We start from the raw sequence: 23,533 nt of genomic DNA on the forward strand, positions 1-23,533 counted from the left end.
GCTCTGTCCCTCAGGTTTAGCAGGGTTTACTGAGGGCTGGAACAGTGGCAGGGTCAGTGACCCCTGGGAAATGTCACTGACAGTCCTGCCCAGGCTGCCAGTACGTGACTGCCACTCCAAGCTGGCGCTGGCTGACGCTGTGCTTGGCAACCCCCAGAGGAAGATAAGGTTGGACAAGTTATTTTACCCCGCTAATGTGACTCTTACAAGCCAGTAGGGATCTGTGTTAGAGTGGTCTGGTGAATCTTGTGTTGGGGCTGCTTGGGCTGTAGGAAGGGTGGGGAATTGTGCTTGTGCTATGGAAGGCTTTGCAAGGGAGAAGAGGTGGCTTCAGACCATCTGCCTGAACTGGTTTTGGGCTTTCAGGCAGCTGAAATATCTGTAGTCCTGTGACTGTGCTCCCTCTTGAATTCACATCTCTATGCCAAGTCTTGCAAGACATTTTGGAAGCAACTTTATGTCTATCTTTGACAATTGCTGTGAGGAGGAGTCATTGGTGTCCTACTGTGAGCAATCTGAAACCCTCTCGTGCTGATGCAAGTGCTTCTCAGCTTCCTTCAGACAGAGAAGGGTGGCAGAAGTGGACCTAAATATGTGGTGCTTGAATTAAGCTTTTCACTGTGGTAGTACCATAACTCAAACTTGTGTGTCAGATGCAGTTGTGTGGCTGCTGTTGTTCCCTGTGAAGTCAAAATATTTACGCTCTGAAGCACCTGGGGTAGGTAAAATCATTGCAAAAGATTTGTGCCTGACGTTTTCTGGAGTCGGTTCCTTGTCTGTCCTAAAATGTTGCAGTGGTTTTTGGTATTGTCTCAGAAATTGTATAAAATAAAAATTTATGGCATGTGTGTTGGGAAGTAAACAGCTGAAATGTTGGTTTCCTAACAGAAAAGTAGCAGGACTTCAAAGGACCTAGTCCTGACTGAAAGCCACACTCATAGAATGGCAGCCAGCAGGCCACTAACTTGCAAATTACATCAGTTCCTATCTCCTAGAATACATTTGGCTAACCTTTCTTTAATTTCCTTAGATACCATTGTCATGTGCTTCTATAGCTAAAGCACAGTTTTTAAATACTAATCTACAAAAACTTTATTCTTGTTTGCTTCATGTCTTTCCCTTGGATGAAAAGTCACATTACGCAGAGGAATTTTTGGTGATGGACTAAACAATCCCTGATTGTGTAAATGATGATAATTCTGTACAATGTGCCTTTTCTTTTTCATAACTTTGTGCTTGAAGATGACTGTTGGATCCACTTACTTGGACTGCAATCATAATGCCAGATCTTAAATAACTTTCTCCTATCTGCTTTGGTTTTCAAGTGCAGAGGGGTTTGGGGTGAATTAGGTAACCAGAGAGTTTTGTTGTGCTAACTGATGTAGTTTCCTTGTGTTTGCTGTATCCTGAGGTAAAATGATGGAATAAGCTCAGCATAGTTGTCATTCCCCAGTCAGTATAAGTTACTTTTCATCTTTTTCTTGCTCTTGGGCTTTCTGGTCAGTGTTGTTCTGGCCATTTTTCCTGGGTAATGTGCTAAAAGAAAGGGGAACAAATGTACTCTAGAGAATTTGGCATTAAGGGGAGAATGGCAGCTGGAGAAGTTACTGAAAAGATTTATCTTTTACCAAATTCACAGTGGCCCTATGGGGAATCAATTTTGATGGCATTATAAATGAGGTGGCTGTTCCATCTTGGAGAACTGGGAAGGTCTCAGCAAGCAAGAGGACTCAACTTCTCGTGTGAAGCTACTTCAGGCCGCTGACGTCTGTAGGGGGGAAAATGTGATGTTGTTGTTTAATGTTTGAATGCAGCATGTGAGAAGATGTCTTTGAGAATGAGTTAAACCATTGTCTGGTTATTTGGATTGCTCTGAGTTGGGTGGTAGGAGTGTACTTCCTGTCATTGCAGTGAAACCCACGGTCAATAGTTAATGAAGTTAATTGAAGGGGCTTTATGGTCTTTAGGATTTTCAGTCTTGGTGACCAAACTGTGGTGAATATGATTAATAGAATCTTGAACCTGTACTGGAAAACTTCAGAAGAGTAAATCACTCTCACTGTAAGTGGCACTAATTGATTATCTTTCTCATGTGTCATCCTCCTCAGTTTTTTTTCCCCTAGTCACAAAGAACGGTTATTTATACAGCTCCCTATTTTTGTTCAAAGTCCTAGAAAAGAACTTGTTCCTGCTGTTGCAGGGTTTTTGTACTTGGAAGTGATGGGTTGAAACAGCTTTGAAGCCCAGGACTAGCATGGTTAACAGGCATGGATGTGCAGTGGACACAGCTGAAGCCTGGAGCCCTTGAAGAACACATCAGTCAGTGGATGTGGTTTTGTATCATTTTTCTTTGGGTACCATTAATTGTTAAATGACACAGAATTCTAACTTTTCTTAAAAATCCCATGACATTTAGCTGTCTAGGCAACAAAAAGTTCTATTGAACCGAGAAAACTGACCAAAAAGTATTTTACTTGTAATTATAAACTGTAACTCCTTAGGCAATTTGCTTGAAACAAATGGTCTTTTTAATTAAAAAAAAAAAAGGGGGGGGGGTGGGGAGGGGAGAAGAGTCTTCCTCCCCCTTGGTTCACTGTCCTCTGAACATCTCTGGTATGTCCCTGTGCCCGAGCCTATCTCTACTTAGATAGAGCATTGAGTGCTCCAGTTTTACTGTCACAGGAAGCTTCAGTGATGTTTTTGGTGAGAAAAATCTTCTGTGTGATTTTGGGAACAGGAATATGCTCCTTTCCAGCTCGTGGGGGCCAGAACAGTGGGGCAGCCTGGAGCTGCTGGCATTGTGATGGCCTTTGGTCACTTGTGTTGCACCAAGAGAGGATTTTGGGGCATCTTCAGCTTTGCTTTGAAAGCAGCAGTACTTGGAGATGTGATAAGTAAGATATTGTGATTTGAAGTAGTAACTGACATGGGAAAACCAACACTTGGTGTTCCACCTTGAAGAAATACTCTCAGCACAAGACCTGCTGGGTTTGTGCTTGCTTCCAGAAGTTACCCATTGCAAAGAAATCAAACCTGTGCAAGGACAAATTTCAGCAGTGTATGAGTAACCCAGACCAATTCACTGAGCCTGGTTACCTTCATCCAGATGTACCAGTGGCTCAGAGCTTGATCCTACAGCAATTAATTGACTTCCAGCTATGGTTGAGCTTGATGATCATAAAGGTTTTTTCCAACCTCAATATTTCTGTGGTTCTCTGACCTTGAAGTTTTCCTAGAGGATGATTGGTAGTAAACGCCACAGTTCATTAAATATTTTTATTCTGGTGTAAGTTCCCTGTTAGTTTTATTGTTGGCCGTTTAGTTTCTGGATTACGCTGTGCAAAACACATTTACCAAGCCATTAGGCTGTCCCTGGTCTGTCCCTGCCCAAGAGTGAGCTCTCCTGGGTGCCTCTCCAGAAGGAATTTGGTCGGTGCATACCCACTGGAAGTGGTGGTGCATTGCTCTGCTGCCTCGAAGCACTGTTCCAAGTTCTTGCCATCATTAGCAAGTCGTTAGCAAATTAAGTCTGAGTGATTCCCAGCAAGACTTGACAGAAGGAGCAAGTATCAGCAGTATTGTTTCAGTTGTTTGTGTTGGCTTCATGCCGAGGAACTACTTGAGCCGTGTGCTTTGTGTTTAAATTCCTGAGCCCCCGATCACTTAATGGGAAATATTTTTACTTTTGGAAATTGAAGGAAGTGTGGGTCTACTCAGAGGTTCTGTCACTGTGTAATATAATGCAGATTTTGAAGAATGTAGTCTGAAGTACACCTAAAATTCCCACTGATATGATGTGTGTGCTTAAAGCTGGTGAAAGCCATTGATGAAATGTTTGCTTGATTGATACCAAACCCAAGGGCTGGGAATCTGCTCTGTTTATATGGGTTATTACTGTTCTTTCTGTGATGTGCAAGAAGACGGGCAGCTACTCAGATACTTGAACTGGATGTATGCACTGGAGTTAGCAGTAGATGTCAAGATGAGTGAAGGTGTGAGAAAGCCTTTCCCCTGCTTCAGATAATGGTGTTCTCCAGGGTACTTCTAAGTGTGAGGGATGAGTGCCAAGTAATCAGGGTGGCTCCATCCAACACTTTTCTAGCCCAGCTCAGCCTTGTAGGGCCTGAGCTGGGTTACACATGGGTGCAGTCAAGTTAATTTCTTTCTACTGCCTTTCTCTGTGCTTCATCTGAGGAAAAAAGATCCTTCTCAGTGTCAGCATGGCAAGGGCAGATGAAACTTGAAAGGCTGACAGAGAGACTCATAGTGCAGGAGTGCCTGATACTGGGGGCAGCCCATGGAGACCGTGGAGATGCTGCTGAGGTGGCATTGAAGGCTCTTCTGGAACTGAACCAGTTTTGGGGCTCTACTTCTAAGGCAGTGCTTTACTCTTGTAGCCAAATTCTTGTGTTACCCTCCTGTGATAAATTTAGTGTGTTTGCCATCTTGTCTTAGCTCATTTCTGAAGTTCTGCAGGTGATGATAATAATTGTTACATTACTTCTTGTTTGTCAATACCAAAATGCCCAAAAACCAGTGTTCTACTCAATTGAGTAACTGTGCGCCAAAACTTTGGTTGAGATTGCTGGAGATAGAGGTTTGGAGATCCAGAGGATTTGGTTTCAAGTTGATTTATTTTTCCTTTCATGTTCTCATTCAGTCACATTTCTTAGGAAGTGTATCCAAACCAATAATTTGCCATCTTGCACTTTGTGTCTCATGAATTTGAATGAACAACAAGAACTATTCTTCACCCAAAATGCTAGAAGGGGCTGAGAACCAAAATTAGATCTTAAGTCAAAGCTTTTATTTACGGTTTCAAGTTCAGGGTAGTGGAATTTCATTGTGGGGGGGGTTTGTTTGCTACTCTTTGCTCATGAGATATGTTGTCAAAAAGGAAGAATGCTTTATGGCTTATCTGCAGGGTGACTCTGGGGCATCTTGGGACATTTGCCCAAGAAGGCACATTTGGGTTGCCTTTGCTGTAGAGTCTGCAGAATAGGATGCTCTAGGCTAAAGGCAGTCTCAACAAACAGCATGGAGTTCATTAAGGTAGTCCCCACCAGATTTCCGTGATGGAACTCTTAAGGCAGCTCAAGAGGGCAACCAGTGACAAAACAGCGAATCAAACTCAAGTTTTCTCTGTGTAGCCAGTTGGGCCTCACACTCAGTCAGAGCAGGAGCAATTCAAACTGGTACATCTGTCCAAGAAGAAGCACGTTTAAAGCTGCTTCAGTCCTGTGGGAGCTCCTGTTCTTGTGGGAATTGTTATCACGTGCTCCTCCATTTGGAGAATAATTGTATGTGCTTGTATTTGAATGTGGAAGTGTGCTTGAGCAGCTGTGGATTAAAAGAAATATTTAGTCCTTGAATATCATCTTTATGTCATTTTGGAGCAACTTAATGACAGAAAAGGCAGTTCTCTGTGTTCTTTGGTTCACTACTGGACTTGTGTGAGCTTGTGGCATGTGAACTCAGAACTTGCCTTCCCTGGCATGCTGAAAGCAGCACAGGCCATTAAAAAAACCCCTAAATTAATAATTGAGTAGCAAAATAAAATATTTTAGTGTAGAATAGTACAACAAAGTCAGAGGGGGAGTATGTTCTTGTGAAGTAAGTTTGTGTTTTGCCAACAAAAATCCTGTCAATTAGGCAGTGTGTGTTTCAAGACTTGACACGTAGTGGATTCAGTTAAGTGTTTTGGTTTATGTTATAAATAATGTAGTATTTGATGATACAGTGTTGAGATGTGGATCTTGGAGCTTTGTTGGTCTCTCTCCTTGGAGTGTGCAGAGTGGACAGGTGGCGGGTGCAGAAAGGAGGGACTTTGCCCCATCCCGGGATGGAGAACAGCAGTGACACCTGATGCCTGTGGAGGAAAAGGAGTGTGCAGATTTTGTCAGGCGAGGAGGGCTTGTTCTTTAAAATAACATATTCAAAGATAAGGGTTACATAAATAGCTTGTTTACTGCCGACTTTATCTACTTGGAAGAGGAAAATTTAGTAAAAACCAGACTTATCTGGGTAGTGTAGCTCTTAGCACTGATGATAGGAAAATTAGTAATGCAGTTTGGGACTGACAAAGTAAGTGCTGTACTTAACACAGCACAGTGTTGTCTATTGATACAGTGCAACAAAGCAGATTAAACTCTCTAGAAATGCTATCTTAATGTGCTTCCCTGGGAGCTGAGGCTTCAGAAGATAATGCCAGTTGGGCACTTTTTATACCTGTGTTTGAGTACAGACTTCTGTCAAGGAGTTGGATAGAATGAAAAAATCAGTTCTGGAAGGTGTAGGGACTGTGCCCAAGTGCAGAAAAGTGCATTTGGAACATGCATTAGCTCTTTGTCAGCCATTCCTCAACTGGAAAACTTCTTGCAACTCTAGGTTGAGATAGAATTAATGGCTTTGAAGCGCCAGGGAAGCTGAAGATGGGGTAGAGCCTTTTCAGGTGCTTCACATTCTGCTGCCAGTCCTGGGTTGTGCTGCAAAGCTGAGGACAGGACTGCAGAGCCCTGTGGGTTTATCCAGGGCAGCCACTGCCAGGGAATATGTGTTAGGCTCACAGGGCATTTATTCAGTTATTTCTTACTCTGTACTTAAAAACTTTTAACCTTCCTGCTAAAGAAAACTACCATTGTGTGTTAGTACGACTGGAACGAAAGCTGAATAGTGAATTAGCCTTGAGCGAACTGTCAATCTGACTTTGATAGCACATTGCTTAAAAGGTCCTTTTATGTTTATGAAAAAGCATGACATCAAAGCTGGGGGAAAAAAAAGATACCAATACTTAAAGCTTAACTTAAACTTGCATAACTTCCAAGAAGAGGCCTTGTGTGAACTGTTTGTTTCTCCACTTGCATGCTAATTAGTGTAGGTTACTAAAAGTCTGAGCAGTGGCCATCAAGTTTCTTCTGCTCTTCTGGGTTTTGTTGCGCTTCCATATGTGGATCCCTCAAACTGGAGTAGCATAGACAAAGGATATTGCAGTCTCTTCTCTTGCAACCTCTAGGTAGCATGCTGGAAATGCTTGAGTATAACCATTATCAGGTGAGTTATTGGAGACTTGTTGTAAAACCTGTTGCTAAGAAGGTGTGCAGTGTACAGGAAACCCTTTTCCTCTGGTGTCCTGGGTTCTTTATTTAATTTCTTTCACACCAGTAAGTGAGGGCCATGCATGGTCTCTTGTAACAGCAAAAGTTTGCTCTAATGGAACTGTTTTAAAACAAAATAACTTCTCAGTGTATTGCTGTATTTTGGGTTGATTTCTACCTTCCGAAAGCAACGTTAATGATCAATGAATGGTAACAGAGTTTCCAGGATATGGTGGAAAATTTTAATGGGGAAAAAAAATGGCCTTTCTTCTCTTGCTTATTTAGGGTGTGCAACAGTTGTTCAGTATGAGGATTTTCATATTTTGTATGTAAAAAATTTCTAAGTACTGAGAAGCTTATCTTAAATACAAAAATAGCTGTTGCTGACGACAGTGATTGATCTGAACTGAAACACTTCTTTTCTTGCATCTTATTTGCATGATGTGTTTATAAACAGGCTGTCTTATTTGTATATGATTTATGCTGTATATCTGAGATATAAATAATCTGTAGGCAGAAAAAGGTGTCTTCCTTTCTTCTTTTATTTTAACCAAGGTATTAATTTAAAAAAACCCCAAACATTCAAAACCTAAACCACTGATAACAAACCTGTTATCTCTCTGTTATTTGACAGTGGATTAAGGATAGCAATCCATACTTCTTGGTTTTAATTGTTAGCTACTAACAAGTAAAATGAATCCTGCAATACTACTCGTTTCTCCATATTTTAGTGAAAACTAAATGTCACATAGCTGAAGGTCTGAACTCAGAACTGACTGTTCTGGAGTGTCTGTAGGAACTGAAAACCCGAGCGTTGGTCTTAAGTGAGAAATCTCACGTTGTAGAAAAATATCTGGAACTTCTTGGTGTAGCGACAATAAGTCAGTTGTTGAAAGACCGAATCATAAACTGATTCCTTGCTACCAAATGCCAGTTTGTGAAGCACTGTGGACTTCTTGGAGCTTCACAGGTTTGTGCTTTGTCAAATAGCTGGTCCTTATGTCACAAATGTATAGCTCGGGTCCATAGCACCTGCAATGATGTCGTAAAACAATAAAATCCTTTTTAAATTGTGTTGTACAGGTGCAGACTCACCTTGAGAATCCAACCAAGTACCACATTCAGCAGGCCCAGCGGCAGCAGGTAAAGCAGTACCTCTCTACCACTCTAGCAAATAAACATGCCAACCAAGCCCTGAGCTTGCCATGTCCAAACCAGCCTGGGGATCATGTCATGCCACCTGGAACGGGGAGCAGTGCACCCAACAGCCCCATGGCTATGCTCACCCTCAACTCCAACTGTGAGAAAGAGGTAAGAACTCTCCTGTTGGTGTTTCCAGTAAAATGGAGTTGTAATCTGCTTTAATTAAGTTGTTTTAAACCATATTTGCTCACTGTATGTTCTGTTTATCTTTTCTGTTCATTGTGGAAATGTAACTGCTACTTCTGTGTCCACCTGATTAATAGATATTTTTGGCAAAAAACCCATGTCCCTCTAGCTTCCTCTTGTTTGAATTATTTTAGCTAGTTTATACTTACTAAAACTACTTTTCTTTTTCCCCATCCTATTCCTTGATGCACACAGTGAATAATTGACCTTTGGAGAATACAAAGCAGCTTTGTAAGATGTAGCTTTCTGCAATAATGTTATTTATGGCTCATTCGTCTAGAAAGTGCAAAGAGTATAGCAAAAATAACTGCACAAAGCTATTTTGAGATATTTTAGGTATTTTTATGGTAAAATTTGAGTAAGTCTCCTGCGTAGCTGGAAGGCCAGATTATCCTAGCTAATATGCCCTAAAATGTTACTGACTGCTGTTCCAGTGCTGCAAATACAGGACTTCAATAGCCTACACCTAGAAGTCCTTTGCAATCTTGTCTTAATCTTTGCTGGCAAAAACTGAGTTAGGTGTTACATGTGCGCTCAGGCTTCAAAGGAAAATGGTTGGGAAGATATTAACGAGTATAAGAATCATGTCCGAATTTTTGTAACATGAAAAGTAGGAGGCAACTGTAGAGTTCCTCTTGTCCCCTCATTCCCTCCTTCAAGCCTTTGTGCCAGATTTTTAGTACAGATGCGTTCCGTGAGCAAAATGTTGCACAGCTCGGAGAAACAGTTATCACAGAACGTATTTTGCACATGCAAGGGAAATACTTGTGCTCCATAGTTTCAAAAAAAATGAAAATCAGATATTTCCATCCTATTGTCCCAGTGTACCCAGACAATTTTTTCTTGAGGATATTTACAGCTTCACTTTGCTGTGTCATCGGGAACATGTGTGCATGACACTATTTAATTCGTGCTCTTTTTGGGACTGAGACTGTGCCATGAACTCGGATCCATGCTTTGCTTTTTCTTCTTCTTCTTTTTTTTTTTTTTCCTTTTTTTTTTTTTTCTTTTGTTTTTTGCGCTCAGGCTTCAAAGGAAAATGGTTGGGAAGATATTAACGAGTATAAGAATCATGTCCGAATTTTTGTAACATGAAAAGTAGGAGGCAACTGTAGAGTTCCTCTTGTCCCCTCATTCCCTCCTTCAAGCCTTTGTGCCAGATTTTTAGTACAGATGCGTTCCGTGAGCAAAATGTTGCACAGCTCGGAGAAACAGTTATCACAGAACGTATTTTGCACATGCAAGGGAAATACTTGTGCTCCATAGTTTCAAAAAAAATGAAAATCAGATATTTCCATCCTATTGTCCCAGTGTACCCAGACAATTTTTTCTTGAGGATATTTACAGCTTCACTTTGCTGTGTCATCGGGAACATGTGTGCATGACACTATTTAATTCGTGCTCTTTTTGGGACTGAGACTGTGCCATGAACTCGGATCCATGCTTTGCTTTTTCTTCTTCTTCTTTTTTTTTTTTTTCCTTTTTTTTTCTTTTCTTTTGTTTTTTTTTTTTCCCTTATTTCTGCAGGGATTTTATAAATTTGAAGAGCAAAGCAGGGTTGAGAGTGAGTGCCCGGCTCTGAATACACACTCACGAGCATCATGCATGCAGGTACTGGATGACACAGGAGGTGGAGCACAGTTCCCCTTTCTCATGAGCATGTTTCTTTCATGATATGTTGAAAAATAAACTTGCCCCACAGTGTCTTTAAGAAGTTGAATATAGGACGTATTTAAGGTACAATACAGCAATGTTGTTTATTAGCATTGATGTTAAAAGTTGCTTGAAGATACCTGGAAAAGGCTCGTGCTGTTCTAGCACTGTCACGCCACAGCAGAAGAGCACATCAACCATGCTTTAAGGTCTTGTATCAGGAAATCTTTTCTAACTGGATTTTCCAAGACTGCATGGATGTGGCTTTGCCCTGATAACCTCTAAGTCCACATTTCTGTGCAGATCACACTTGCGTTTTAAAAAATTTTATGAGAAGGCTTTAATCCATCTGTGGTAACTCATCCTCAGGTGGAAAAAGGTGGACCCTTTTGTATTTTCATTATTTTTCTTAAAACTAAGGGGTTTTTATTCTTACCAGAATCAGTAACAAGACTTTGGGTATGGGCTGTAACTGTTAGTTCCTTTGTTGCCCTCACTTCCAGTTGATGTAATTTGTTGTGATCACACTTTCTGGAGCTGATAAAAAAATCCCATGTACTGCTACTTTTACCATCACCATTATGCATTGATTTTGTAGATCTCTGTCATTTAAGCTCCTTTTTTATAATGAGCAAAAAGGAAATAGTCAGTCCTGCCCTGAAATAGTCAATTCTGCAGGACAATTTGGAGCATGTGCGTGGGTGCTGTGAAGGGCTGTTTCCTCCTGCCTGTGCAGGAGCTTGTGGAGGCACCTTCCAGCCCAGCCTCTGAAAGAAGATGTTTTGTACCACCTAAAATCAGCTCTGAGCTGCCCCTGAGTGGTGCTTCCCAGGAGGGTGTATGAGGGACACAAATCCAATGGATTCTGCTGTTGAGGGCCAGCAGCAAATCTTTGCTCCCACTCCTTCCCTGCAGGTGTCCAGGGCTGTTCCTGTCTGTGCCCAGGTTTTGGTCCCATGCAGGGAAGAAGTGGAGGAGAGGCAGCGATGCTGCAGTGGGGAGAGGGAGACGTGTCCTTACAGTCACTTATTCCACGGGCAGCTTTCTCCTCTGCTGTTGCTGGGAGGAACAGTGTGTCCGTGGGCAGATAGTGCAGGGTAACTGCTGGTGGGAGGAGGGAGTTGGACCATGAAGCATCAGCTCTGCCATGACCCTGGTATGCTGCCTGGATAGCAGAAGTCATGGCTGAGGGGTTGCACAACTGCACAGGTGCCTCTGCTGTGGGGCTGAAGTGCTTTGTCAGGCTCCTGTGTCCCAGTGATGCTGAAAACTGTTCTGTTTCTTTGTCCACCTTTTCTGCTACAGATGGATGATGTGATTGATGACATAATCAGTTTGGAGTCCAGTTATAATGAAGAAATCCTCGGCTTAGTGGACCCAGCCCTGCAAATGGCAAACACGGTACAATGGTCCTTTCCTTCTGGTTTCCCTGTTAAGTCTAATTGTTTCTCCTTGAGAGGAAGCAAAACTGCAGCAGAACTTTTCTTCCTTGCAATTAAGTAGTTATTGCATTATTCCATGGAGTGTAATTGGTTTTTCTTTGAAGATCTTAAGGTAATACAGTTCCAATGAAAAACATGAATTTAAAAATACGAGTTGGAGTCAGGTTGAGAGACTACAAAGGACAATTTTGCTTTTCTTATTTCCAGGTTAGTGGTGAGAGGATTGCAACAGAGGAGTAAACTGCTACCAGGAGTAGTTCATTCCCACTGATATTAAATATTGCCATGGACTTTATACTTGGCTTCAGAAAAGAAGGAACCTCTGGCATCCCAGGTTCCTGAATGTTGTCATATTTGACTAAGAAATTGTATGCTATGTGTTAGCATCCCTATCCAGAGACACTCTCTGTTATCTCTAACATCACAGCTTTAGCTCAGCCTGTGCTCAGTTGGAGAGAAGTCCCCAGCTAGATGACAGCAAAGATGTTACAGAATTTAGCAGGAGAAAAAATAAATTAAAAAGCAATCTTTGAAACAAACAAAAGGGGAAGGAATACAGAAGGTTGAAAACTGAACAAGGCAGGGGACATGGGAAGCCTGTGATAAAAGCCAAGAGCACAGAAGTGCAGAAAGCACTGAGGGAAGGCACAGGTTTCCTCCAAGTGGCTCTTTTGGTTTGGTTCACATTGCTTTGAGAATTAATATGATCGTACTTCTGGCATAATCTGATTTTGATCTTCTGTGGAGGGTAGCTCTGGTGAATTTTTTGCCTTAGGCTTAAATGCTGTTAGATCTGGCTGAGTAGATGTCTGCCAGTGCTGGCGTCTGCTTCTGTTTTATCTAGTGCCAAAATTTACAGCTTACCACAGAGCATTGATTTTGTGGCATAGGTTTACATTTGCTGACAGTAGTTGTCTGGTGTCATGTTAACGTAGTCCTGTGCTCCCACAGATTCCCACAGCCCTCTCAGAGACGTGGTGGATGACGCAGGAAGCGGCCCACCTGCTTCCCTTTCTAAATAGTGCCCTTTGGGTACACAGGGAAATAGCTGCACTGTCCTGCTAGAGAGAATAAATTTTCCTTTAATCTGACTTGCAAAGTGCAGCTGTCCTGGAATTTGAGAGAAAACCTCAAGAAACGGTCAGAAGATAGCTTTCAAAAAGTTAATCTGTTTTTCAATTTTTTTTTTTTTCGTTGAAGGATGAGGTTCTTCTGGAGTCCTTTCTCTGAAGTTCCATTGGGTTGGGACGATTAATTCAGAAGGGACTTGGATATCTTCGTGCTTTTCTTTTTCTCTTGTTTCACAGGGACCCCAGCATGGCTCTTTGCTTCCAGACAGGGACAGAAGGATACTCTGCACTCTCTTGGTGCAAGGAGTGCCTGTAGTCAGTGTTCAGGGTAGTCTGCATCCCTCCTGCTCACTGCCTGGCAAGAAGCCTTGTAAAGACTGCCTGATCCACATTTACTGTGGAATTTCAAAGTTTTCCCACTCTGTGTGGTGAAGTTTGAAAAATAAGGATATGAAACAAATTAGGACTTCTTTATTAATACATTTAAATAACTGGAGGGAAAAAAGCATATTTCAGTCTCTGAATCAGCCTGGTACCAATCCTGAAGAGATGGAGATTGAACCATGTTTCTCAACAATTGGTTTAGGGAAAAAAATGAACCATGCACTTTTCTTTTGGGACAGAGATTAGCTCTTAAAACACACAGCATTTTATTAATAAGGAATTAGTGCCTACATACTGAGCCTAAATCGAGGTGGGAGAAATCAAGGGAGGAAATGGTCTCTGAAGAGACACAACCTATAAATAGCTGCGCTGAGACTGTGACAAAGGCAGTTGTTGTTCCATAACCAACAAAGAACAAAAGGACCAGTTTGTTACAGTTGATAACAGTACTTAATTGATAAGCAAAATCAGAGATTTCTGTGCAGAGCAATCTAAGGAAGTTTCCAAGTACCTCGAGTTGAAAATGGCCCATTGCAACCAACTGCTTGTCAGAGTGTTTGTCAGCTTTGGTATTTGGTGGAATAAGATCTGTGGTGGAAAGTATCACAGAATGGTGACTAGTTTATAGAGAAGGTTTTCTGCCTAGATATGACCTGGTAATTGAATTAATGAGTACTGTGTAAAGTGCTCTTGTGGAGATGGCAATTAATTCATCCAGCTAATCAACTCCAGCCAGAGCCTGGCATAGAAAGCTCTGTCTAAATGTGGCTTTCTTCTGGAATTCAAACTCCACCGTAGAGGAGTTTTGTTACAGGGAGTGCTGCTGAGCATGTTCTTGTAGGTCAGGGAACATCACAATACATTGTGGGCTGCGCAAGCTGGGATGCAGAATCCATTCCAGTGTGTACTGGTACCTTAGAAACAGCCTTGTTGATCACACAGATGATGTCTCAGTGATTTTAGACAGAATGTGGGTGCTTGTTTTGTTGGAGTAGTGGAGGAGAAATGAAAGCCTCAGACTCCCATGAATGTACACTATGATGAATCTGCAGTCATAATTACCATATTTCAAATTTCTGTTATATAAAAGCCATTATTAGAAAAAAAAGAAGCAGATGCAAAGTGAAAGGAAGATTGAAATTTGTTTTACTTAGTGTGTTTGTGCAATTTGTGATACCAAGACCTTGAAATATGAAATCTCACAAGTGAAAGCATTTTCAACCATGCTGTTTCAATGAAGATAACACACTAAGCCTGGCATAAGCCACTCTTCCTTCATTTGCTTTTTGGAAGAATAAAGGTGGATGATCTGGCTGATGCTGTATTTAAATTTCTTCTTAGCCAGAAATAGCTAAGAAAGCTGTAAGGAAAACTATATTGAGGTTGGAAACATGCTAGAATTTGGAGAAGACAGGGAAGGAGCATCCTTAGCTCCAGAAAATTCCATGTCTTTCTCAAAGTGTGAGATGCCATCTTCCCTATGAAATGGCTGTGGAAGTTTTGACATTTTCCTATCTTGTACTTGAGGATGGTAGTGAAAGGCTCAAGGGTCCTAGACCTGAAATGTTTGCAGACAATGTGTAATTTTTTCCAGTTTCTTCCAGTAAGAATAATTTGAAATAAATGCCCGGGTGTCACTGCAATGGGCACATAATAAACCCCTTTAGGGATTTTTTTTGCCCCATTTAAGTCTAGTGGCTGCTTCTGTGTGCTCAGCACACTGCTGTCTTGTACATCTCAAGCCAGTGCCCTCAGCACAGGGGTCCTCTCCCCTTTGCCAGTTCCCTAAACCTTGCACTAATGATTATTGGGTTTACCTTAGTCAACTGATTTTATTCCTCTGGGAACTGTTATGTAATTGTGAACTGAGGATGTGCCTTGATTTTAACTTACCTTTAGCTGCAGGTATTTTATGTGAGGTGACCCAGAGTGTTGCATGTACTTTATGTTTTCATTTGGAAGGAATTAATATGAGTTAGTCCCAAAGATGTGACTTGCAGCCGTCCTGGAGAAGAGGCCTCTCAGAGACTCATACCGAGCATGGACCACGTGTAGGAAAACGTTACAATTGAAGCTTTGACCTGTGGAGTTTGGATGCTGGGGAAAGCAGTCAAAGAAAGAAGTTGATCAGTCTCTTTGCTCGTGGATCACTGATTCAAGTGGAGACTGTTGGCATCTCCCTCCCCCAAATGTGAATTTCCCTGATAAGCATTCCTGTGGACAGCCTTTAGCAGCCAGGCACATGTGCACATTCAGCAGTTGCTGCCTGCCTTCACTGTCCCCTTTTGTGGTCGTTGCTCACACTGGTCCTGTTTATTGACATGGAAATCTGGCATAGTGTTGGACACCTTTGGGGAAAAAAATCAATCTCAAACTGTTGTAGCCATCAGGGTCCATCTTGCAGTAAAGAAAGCAGCTTGGTGTTCTCCATGTTTCTTTACAGCCTGGCTGCTTTACCCAGGCTTTGAGATGCCAGTTTCTAGTTTTCTAACAAAAAATCTCCTTTTTTTTTTTTTCTAAATTCCCTGAAATTCCTAATTACATTTCACATGTCTGGTTATGAACTTCAAGTCCTTGGGCTACAAACAAGGTCTTTGTGCTTTCCCCATGCTTAGGAGCATGAATAGGATGAGCACATCCAAGTCAGAAGGGTGTGTAACGCTCTCGCTGTGCCGGTGTCAGGGATGTGTTTGGGGGACCCAAAGAGACAAGGGTCAGCCTTGTAGAGCAGTGAGTTTGAGTGGTCACCCTGACACTGATGTGGGCAGGTCACAACCAGGACAGCTATGATCTGAGCAGCATTATTAGATACTCTTTTTTTTTTTTTCTTTTTCTTTCTTTCTTTCTTTCTTTGCTAACTCTCAGTGAGAATTCACTTACATTTTTTCCTCTGTCTCTTAAAGATTGAGTCAGGGGACTTTTGTGTTGTCATGGGCCACTATCTGTTCTCAACAACTATCAGCATGGCTTCTAGCTGGTGGTACTTTACATATCAACTCCTATTTCATCTGCTTCCATATGGCAGAGAAATTTTCTTAGGTCCCAGTCTGGCAAGGCCCATCAGTAGGAGTTTAATAGTCCTGGCTGTGACTCACTGCATTGTATTCACCAGCATTATTTACATGGGTGTAAAGTTAATACTTACTCTAATCTCTGCAGGATCAGTGTCTTGGAGGGATTGGTTTTCTTTGCAGCAGCGATGATAAGAAGTGTTGCCACTCAGATAAGATACCAGAGTGTTTTATACCTGTCTTTTCAAAAACAAATAAGAGATGAGATAAAGGTAAAATAATCCACTCAGGATAATTGCAAGCTTCTTTAAATATGTTTCAGTATAAAGGGGTAGGTTTGATAGGTCTTGTTGAAATACTGTCTTATTTCTGTATAAAGCTTCTTGCTTAAATACCTAAAAAAATACAGCAGAGTGAACAAGTAATTGAGGAAACTTACTGTAAAAATAATCTTCCTCCTACTGATGCGCGTTCTTGTTATGTAAGGCGAAAAACAAAGTAAACTGAAATGTTTTCTGTGTAGGTAGCTTTCAAATCACATGAAAAATGTGATTAATTAATACAGTGTTCTTCCTCCAGCATGTGACAACTTGCAAAGTACTTCCACTCACGTATCCCTGGAAAAAGGGGAGGGTTTCTCTGGGAGAGTTCTGTAGGCTCTTTCAGATACCAGAGAAGTTTTGGGGATATAGATGTAATAGTTTTAGTGAAAAATAAGGAGCAACAATCCAGCAATATCATCAGCATTTTACCTCTTCTGTTACCTCTTAATATTTTAAGTCTGCATACTTTTGAGGAGAGAGAACAGAATTTTCCCAGTGTAGATGTTTTATCCCTCATGCCTGTGCGTATCTGTGAATTTTGCTGACCTTCTTGCAGGCTCTGTTTGCACATGGAAAAGAGCACAGATTTCTTAGCACATCCTGACTGTATTCTTCTGTACAAAGGCATTCATAAAGGCAAACCAAATGATCCTTTTCCTTGTTTATCTTTTCCAGTTGCCTGTGTCTGGCAATTTGATTGACCTTTATGGCAACCAAAGCATGCCTCCTCCAGGACTAAACATCAGCAACTCATGTCCAGCTAATCTTCCTAATATAAAAAGGGAGCTCACAGGTAAATACATCTGAAATACCACCTTGGAGTAATAATATCATTGGTTTGAATTCAGGTGATACTGGACAATTTCTGTTAAGAGAAAGAATATATGGGTGAATAATTACTTTTAGCCTGTGTTCATGTGTGGGCATGTGTGTGTTCACTGTCAAAAATTCAGAAAAGTCCTTAATTGTTATCGTCCCGCCTGCACGTTGAAAATACTGTGTTCCAGGAAGCTTCCATGCATCTCTTCCAGAGCTGTTTTCTAGTTTGGGGTCACTGTTTGCTCTGTCAACACCAAACTTTAACTAAACTTCACATCTGGAGTCTCTGTGGGATTCATGTCAAGGAATGATACACACTGGGGCTTTACTTCAGTAGGGGTGGGCAGTAGTGAACAAACAACCTGTTATAATGTGAAATCTGGACATGTAGATCCTTTAAAATGTAAAATTAGGCACTTGGGGGATTGGAATTTGATGATCTTTAAGGTCTCTTCCTACCCAAGCCATTCTATGATTCTATGAATATGCATCACTAAATTAAGATGAAAATGATGTGTTCCTTAAATTTTTTTATGCTGGTTCCTGCAGCAATGCTCAGAACAAGCTGTGGGAGGCAGGGGAAGGAGAGTGGGACACTAAAGCCTCTTTCTCTCAAGCACATGTGTACAGGAGTGAGATAGTTTGAAGCAAAGTTTCATATTCTTGCATGTTTTATTTCTGCTTGCTTGGAAGGATATAACCACACATAGGGTACATGTACAAGGTAAGGTTGAAGAGATGAATCAGCTGAACAGATGGAGATCCACTCTAGAACTGATGGCAAAATCGTATTAATGGCCAGAAATGCCTGTTCTTAAGCCCAGCAGAGTCACTGACTATGCAGTAGGGTAGGGGCCCGGTTTCTTTCTTGTCTGTCATCTTTCTGGGTTTCTGTTGTGAAAACTCACAGGCTGACTCAGCTGCAAAGCAGGTTCTGGGCAGGAATTAGTTTAAGCGGAGCAATTTTAATAGGCCAGGAGGAAATGCCACCTCTCTGAGCTGGCAGATATTTGCATTTATAAGACTGCGCAGAATTTGAGCTCGGCACCGGAAGAAGACACATGGAGCACACAATGATTTGTGGCTACTAGAAAATAGCAGAGTTTGTACAGAGATGGAACTGTGGAAGAGGAGGGTGGGAAGGGAGGAGAGCTGCTCAAAGTCTTGGCATTACAGGCAGTTTCATTGCCCCAAGTTTAGAAAGTTTCAGGGGCTGTAGACTGCAAACTCAGCCCAGCTTGGATGTGCAGATTGGTGGATTTGCTGCAGGTGCTTGTGTTAAGGCTTCAGGCCAAGAAAGCAGAAAGAGAAGGGAAGTTGTGAGTGAAGTGGTCTTATGGAAGTCCTCAATCTATCAAATACATCAAAACAGAACTGAAATAAGTTTAATGTTTATATGCTAGGCTCACCTGTACACAGAATTCATTTAGGTGAGTCTTTTTCAGATCGAAATAAAATAATACAGGAAAGAAACTTATTGGAGACAGCGAGGGATTGTTTCCACAATGGAACATGTGATAAAACATGATACACTCATTGCTCCTACTGTGGAACTGCAAAGTGCTTGCTGGTTTGGGGATTTGAATGCAACAGGGCAAGGATTAATGACCTCACCTTTCAAAAAATGAAAAATATTTTAAATTGCTTGAGAAGCTTAGAATCAAATAAGAACTAAAAAGAAGAAATTTAGTTGTGCTGTTTCCCATACTATTGCATGCTGAAGTTAATAATTATATATAGTTAATAATTATATGGATTTAATAGCAACAGTAATAGAATAATCAAAAATAGATAATAAGTGTGTGGAGCCAAGTGAAGGGCAGTTCCGAGCTGAGGAGACAAGTTCTGTGCGGCATGGCTGCCATTACTTTCCTTTTTGCTTTTCCTGAAGCAAGAACCATTGTTTTCCAACTTTATTGCTAAGAAAGGTGTTGAATTTTTCACCCTTTTTTTTTGTTCATGTCGTAGGAACAGTTAGTGTAGCTGGAAAATACGCTGTTTTTAACAGGTCACTTAAGTTATCCCTTGAGTGTTGTGGTGATGTGTGTGCACGTGCCACAGAAGGATGTAGCCTTAGTTTGGGTGAGCAGAGGCTCTGACTCCTGCCTGTGTCACGTCCCGAGCAGGCAGCAATGCCATAAGCATGCTGTTCCTCAGGTTCAGCTCCCGTGGGATACGTGTGCAGACGTAGGAGAAGGTATGTTGGATTTCAGCAGTTTGTTGTCCTCAAACACCTTGCTGAGTCAGGGCCTCCGTGGGAAACGTTCCCATTGTGGAAGTCACTCTGGGAAGTGTGGGAAGAGATGCTCCGCAGGTGCAGAGGTGAAGCTCAGTCCCAGCGATGTGTTTTGGCATCCAGAGGCCCTTCTTGCTCCTTGGAATGGGGGTAATAATTGGTGTGACAAATATCCGTCAGGCTTCCTGTGCAGATATTTCACAGGCTGAAACGTTGTGATTGAATTATTTTAATTCTAATTACTTCATTCACATGCACAGCATGTATTTTTCCTACAGAGTCGGAAGCAAGAGCGTTGGCTAAGGAGAGGCAAAAGAAAGACAATCACAACTTGAGTAAGTTTTGGTTCCTCACATTTTGCACTGATTCTTGGAATGATTTTGGGCATTAAGTGTTCAAGTACTGATGTTTTAAATCTGAATGAGGTACTGCACATAGTATGAAGCACTAGATCATTGTGTTATGCCCACAGATCAAATACCTCAAATTCTTATGAAATGTGTGCTTAAATCTGCTATTGAATTTTAATTCTATTTTAATTTTTTTTTCAATAAACCAAGTGGTTGTTATCAATGGAATTGCTGTGTGCAATATGTGGCCCAATTGCTTTTAACAAATCCACCTTGCACGATTTTGCCCTTTTAATTTTAATTTGGTTTTGTATTAGATATGTGGTCAATTTGTGACTTCAAACAACAGTGTGGGTCCTGAGTGTGGCAATTTTATAAATTTCATTTTTTGAAAGGAATTTGCATTTCCAAGTTGGAAAAAAAAAGCATTTTAAAATAATGATCATCTTATGACTTAAAGGATCCATAACTTATCTTTTTATACATTATAGTAGTAGAAAATAGAAACTGTTTCGTGCCTTGAGCCGCTCAGAAGCCTTTTCCATAGCTTGAAAAGGTAATGCAGGAAAATTGGTATTTAAATTTGACTTTTGGATCCTCAAAGTGTTGCACATGGAAGAGTACTTTAAAAAAGACACTGTGCCTTTTATCCCTTTTTCTGTCTTGGGATTTCCTTGAGCATCCAAGTATTTGTCTCTGAATTTATCTGTGATGCTTTTCGCTAGAAAAATGTTTGCTTCTCAGTCATCCTGAATTTTAGTCTTAGTTTTAAACACTCTGATTTCTGCAGTCCCAAAATTTACAGTATAGACAGAACTTCTGTCTTAGTGTGTCTATGTGTAGGAGAGCAAAATAAATTATCACTGGATTTTAAGCTTCAGGCAGACATTTCAATGGTGCTTAAAGAAATCTTTGACGAAACACTTAATAAGTTGTAATTAAGTGTGAATATTGCTTGTAACATTCATGCTGTTTTTCCTAAAGTTGAACGAAGAAGAAGATTTAATATTAATGACCGTATAAAAGAACTGGGCACCTTGATACCCAAGTCAAATGATCCGTAAGTATAACATGCCCAGGAAGAGTGTGGGAGGGAGGAGGTAAAAAAATCCTAGGGAAGAACCAGAACTTACAAAAAACCCCCCAAATTTCAATGTTTTCTTCTTGCTCTGAGGGCTCTGTGACTGTAGAAATGCTGTTACATTTTTTGAAGATTTTTTGGGGGGGTCCATTTTTCCCCTTTTGGAACCTGCTTGTGTTTGTATTAATTCGATGATTTTTGTCTCAAGCTGGGTTTGGTGCTGGGAGTGACTGACTGCCATACCAGAGGCAGAGTTGTGGGGATGGGAGCCCTTGTACTGGTCTGGCTGCTTAGATGGTTGCATGTCTTGCTAAATGATTCTTTTAATTAATTAGATGTTACAGCTTGACAAGACAGAACTGGTCCATCTTTCAGTGAAAATGGAAGGCAGTTTCTCTGGGAAGCCATCACATTCCCATTCCCTCCAAGGGAAAAAAAAGAAGGAAAATAAAGAGTGTAACTGTGTGCCTGTTGTTTGCCAGTGTTCGTTGTAATTTCCCAGATGTTCTTTATGATAATTCTACACTGATTTTACTGCTTTTAGCTTGTATTTGCACTTTCCCAATGGTGACTTGGTAGCAAGGAACCTTCTTGCTCTGGAGTTTGAAAGTCCACTTAAATCTGCATCAATGCCCTGTGATGCTTTTGGGGAGATTTTCCAGTGTTTTGAGGCAGTTGCTCGTGGAGCAACTTTACAGCTACTTTGCAGAGAGGCTCTGCAGCCTCCTCCAAGGCCAGCAAGACAATATCTCTCAGTATCAACCTACAGGACAGGTGGATCTTTGCTCTGACAGTCTGCAGTAAGATTTTTTTTTTGCTTATTTAGAGAAAGTAAGATGATGTGAGGAGATGGTGATGCAGCAGCCTCTCTTTGTGAAGCAAATGCGCTAACCAAGGGCTGTGCTCCAGCCCCCTCTAGTGCACTGCAAATGCCTTCTGTATCCACAAACTTGGAATAAATAGTAGCTGGGTGTCACGTCTAGAGAAGGTGCAATCACAGGTACAGGTGTGAAGGGAGCAGCTATGAAACAGAGCCTTACCTTGTCCTTTTGTGTTGATCCCAAAGGGATATGCGCTGGAACAAGGGAACGATCCTGAAGGCGTCGGTGGATTACATCCGCAAGCTGCAGAGGGAACAGCAGCGCACCAAGGAGCTGGAGAACAGGCAGAAGAAGCTGGAACATGCCAACAGGCACCTGCTGCTCAGAATACAGGTTTGCTGAGAAACGTGCTGCAAATGCTCTTGGTGTTGCAGCGTGTGATTGCAAATAGTGGTGACTTGTGGGGTGTGGGTTAGAAGGAAGCAGCGTTTAAATTAACGGTGGCCAGTGCTGAGATGCCTGCAGAGATTTTTCCAGAAAGAGCCAAAGATATCTTAGTTTAAAAAAAAGGTAAAATAGAATCGTAACACCCCAGTAAAAGCACTTAAGAGTGGTCTGTTTTTGTTCTACCAGGCCCAAACCATACCATAAAAAAGATTTTATATGGTGATACATTCTTCTGTTTGCCAGGGCTAAGGAACTGGGACTTCACATATCACATATTTGTTGATAGTCAGGAAATTAGGTTCAGCTGTTTGGGAGTCTTCCCTTCCCCTTGAAGTCTGTAGGACTGTACAACAGTTCTCTTCAGCACTGAAAAGCAGTAGGTGGCATGAATATGTTTTCTCCGTGGGTTGTTGCCTTGTTAAATTCACCCAGGTTCCCAATGTTCTGAGCTACATAGAAATTTAAGGGTGAAAACTCCATTTCTCCAATGAATTCCTTTGTCTTCACCTCAAGCTGGATGGGAAACCTTAACCCTGAAGCCTACACAGGTTTTTTTTCTGGATAGCCACCCCTCTCCATAGAAGGGTAATTAAAGAACTGTGCCAGAACTGGGTGTAAGAACACCTAACATGGAGACAGTGATATCCCAGATATCCTTGTGTTGCTGCTGCCCTGCAGCACAAACAGCTGAGCTCTGCATGCAGCTGTGGCCTGCCAGGAGACCTCTCAACAGCCCAGCTAATCCACCAGGGAGATAATGAAGCTGCAAATACCTGAGAGTCAAGTGTGGAAGTAAACAGCTTTAAAATAGAACAGGCCGGGTTGAGCCTCAGCACAGTTTTGTACTTAGTTGAGCAATCTGCTGCTAGAATGAGATGATAAAAACACACAACTCTTCTGCAGAGTGACACCAAGCAGTGGTGTTTCAAAGCTAGGTGAGATCACTTTTTAAACATCTTTTATCTTGCTTTGTATTGCATCTGCTCTGGCTCCTTCAGTCAAAATACCATAAAACCCAGATCTTTGAGTAACAGGCAATACATCTGGCAGCAAATAACCTCAAGTGTGTATTTTCCCTTTTTGTGTTGATTCTGATTAAGCATGGAATAAGGAACTCCTGATTCTGGCATGTTAGCTCATGGAAGAAGTGCTTGCTCATTCCACCTTCTCCTCTGATCTTGCAGTGTGCCATTACAAGCTTGTTTTAGCCTGGAAATGATGGAAGAGGGTATTAATCAACCTCAGTGAGAGGAATATCCAGAAACAGCACAATCACAACAGAGATCGTGATTGCCTAATATAATGGAGAAGTAGAAGCAAAACATCTCTTTTACTGATGTATTTGTGAGAGGGCATTTAAATGAATTCTTCTATTATCTGTCTTCAGTCAAGTACATCTGTATGATTAAATGT

At 41.4% G+C, this 23,533-nt stretch overlaps 1 protein-coding gene across 12 annotated transcripts in view; it reads left to right on the top strand.

Annotated features, from left to right (window-relative positions):
* Positions 1 to 23,533, top strand: part of MITF (melanogenesis associated transcription factor) — a 95,255-nt gene that overhangs the window by 67,076 nt on the left and 4,646 nt on the right. For 5 of the 12 annotated variants that reach the window (XM_017747223.1, XM_017747220.1, XM_017747221.1 and 2 more), the window contains exons 3-9: positions 8,178 to 8,405; positions 10,011 to 10,094; positions 11,442 to 11,537; positions 17,042 to 17,159; positions 19,682 to 19,756; positions 20,756 to 20,831; positions 21,919 to 22,066. In XM_017747223.1, the coding sequence (XP_017602712.1) occupies positions 8,178 to 8,405; positions 10,011 to 10,094; positions 11,442 to 11,537; positions 17,042 to 17,159; positions 19,682 to 19,756; positions 20,756 to 20,831; positions 21,919 to 22,066 (825 nt within the window). Of the gene's footprint in view, positions 1 to 6,870; positions 7,051 to 8,177; positions 8,406 to 10,010; positions 10,095 to 11,441; positions 11,538 to 17,041; positions 17,160 to 19,681; positions 19,757 to 20,755; positions 20,832 to 21,918; positions 22,067 to 23,533 lie in introns of those variants that run through there. The other 7 variants (XM_008643602.2, XM_008643604.2, XM_008643600.2 and 4 more) reach the window with 7 other exon arrangements.

This window comes from Corvus brachyrhynchos, unplaced genomic scaffold (assembly GCF_000691975.1).
Source record: "Corvus brachyrhynchos isolate BGI_N302 unplaced genomic scaffold, ASM69197v1 scaffold91, whole genome shotgun sequence".
Lineage (NCBI taxonomy): Eukaryota > Metazoa > Chordata > Aves > Passeriformes > Corvidae > Corvus > Corvus brachyrhynchos.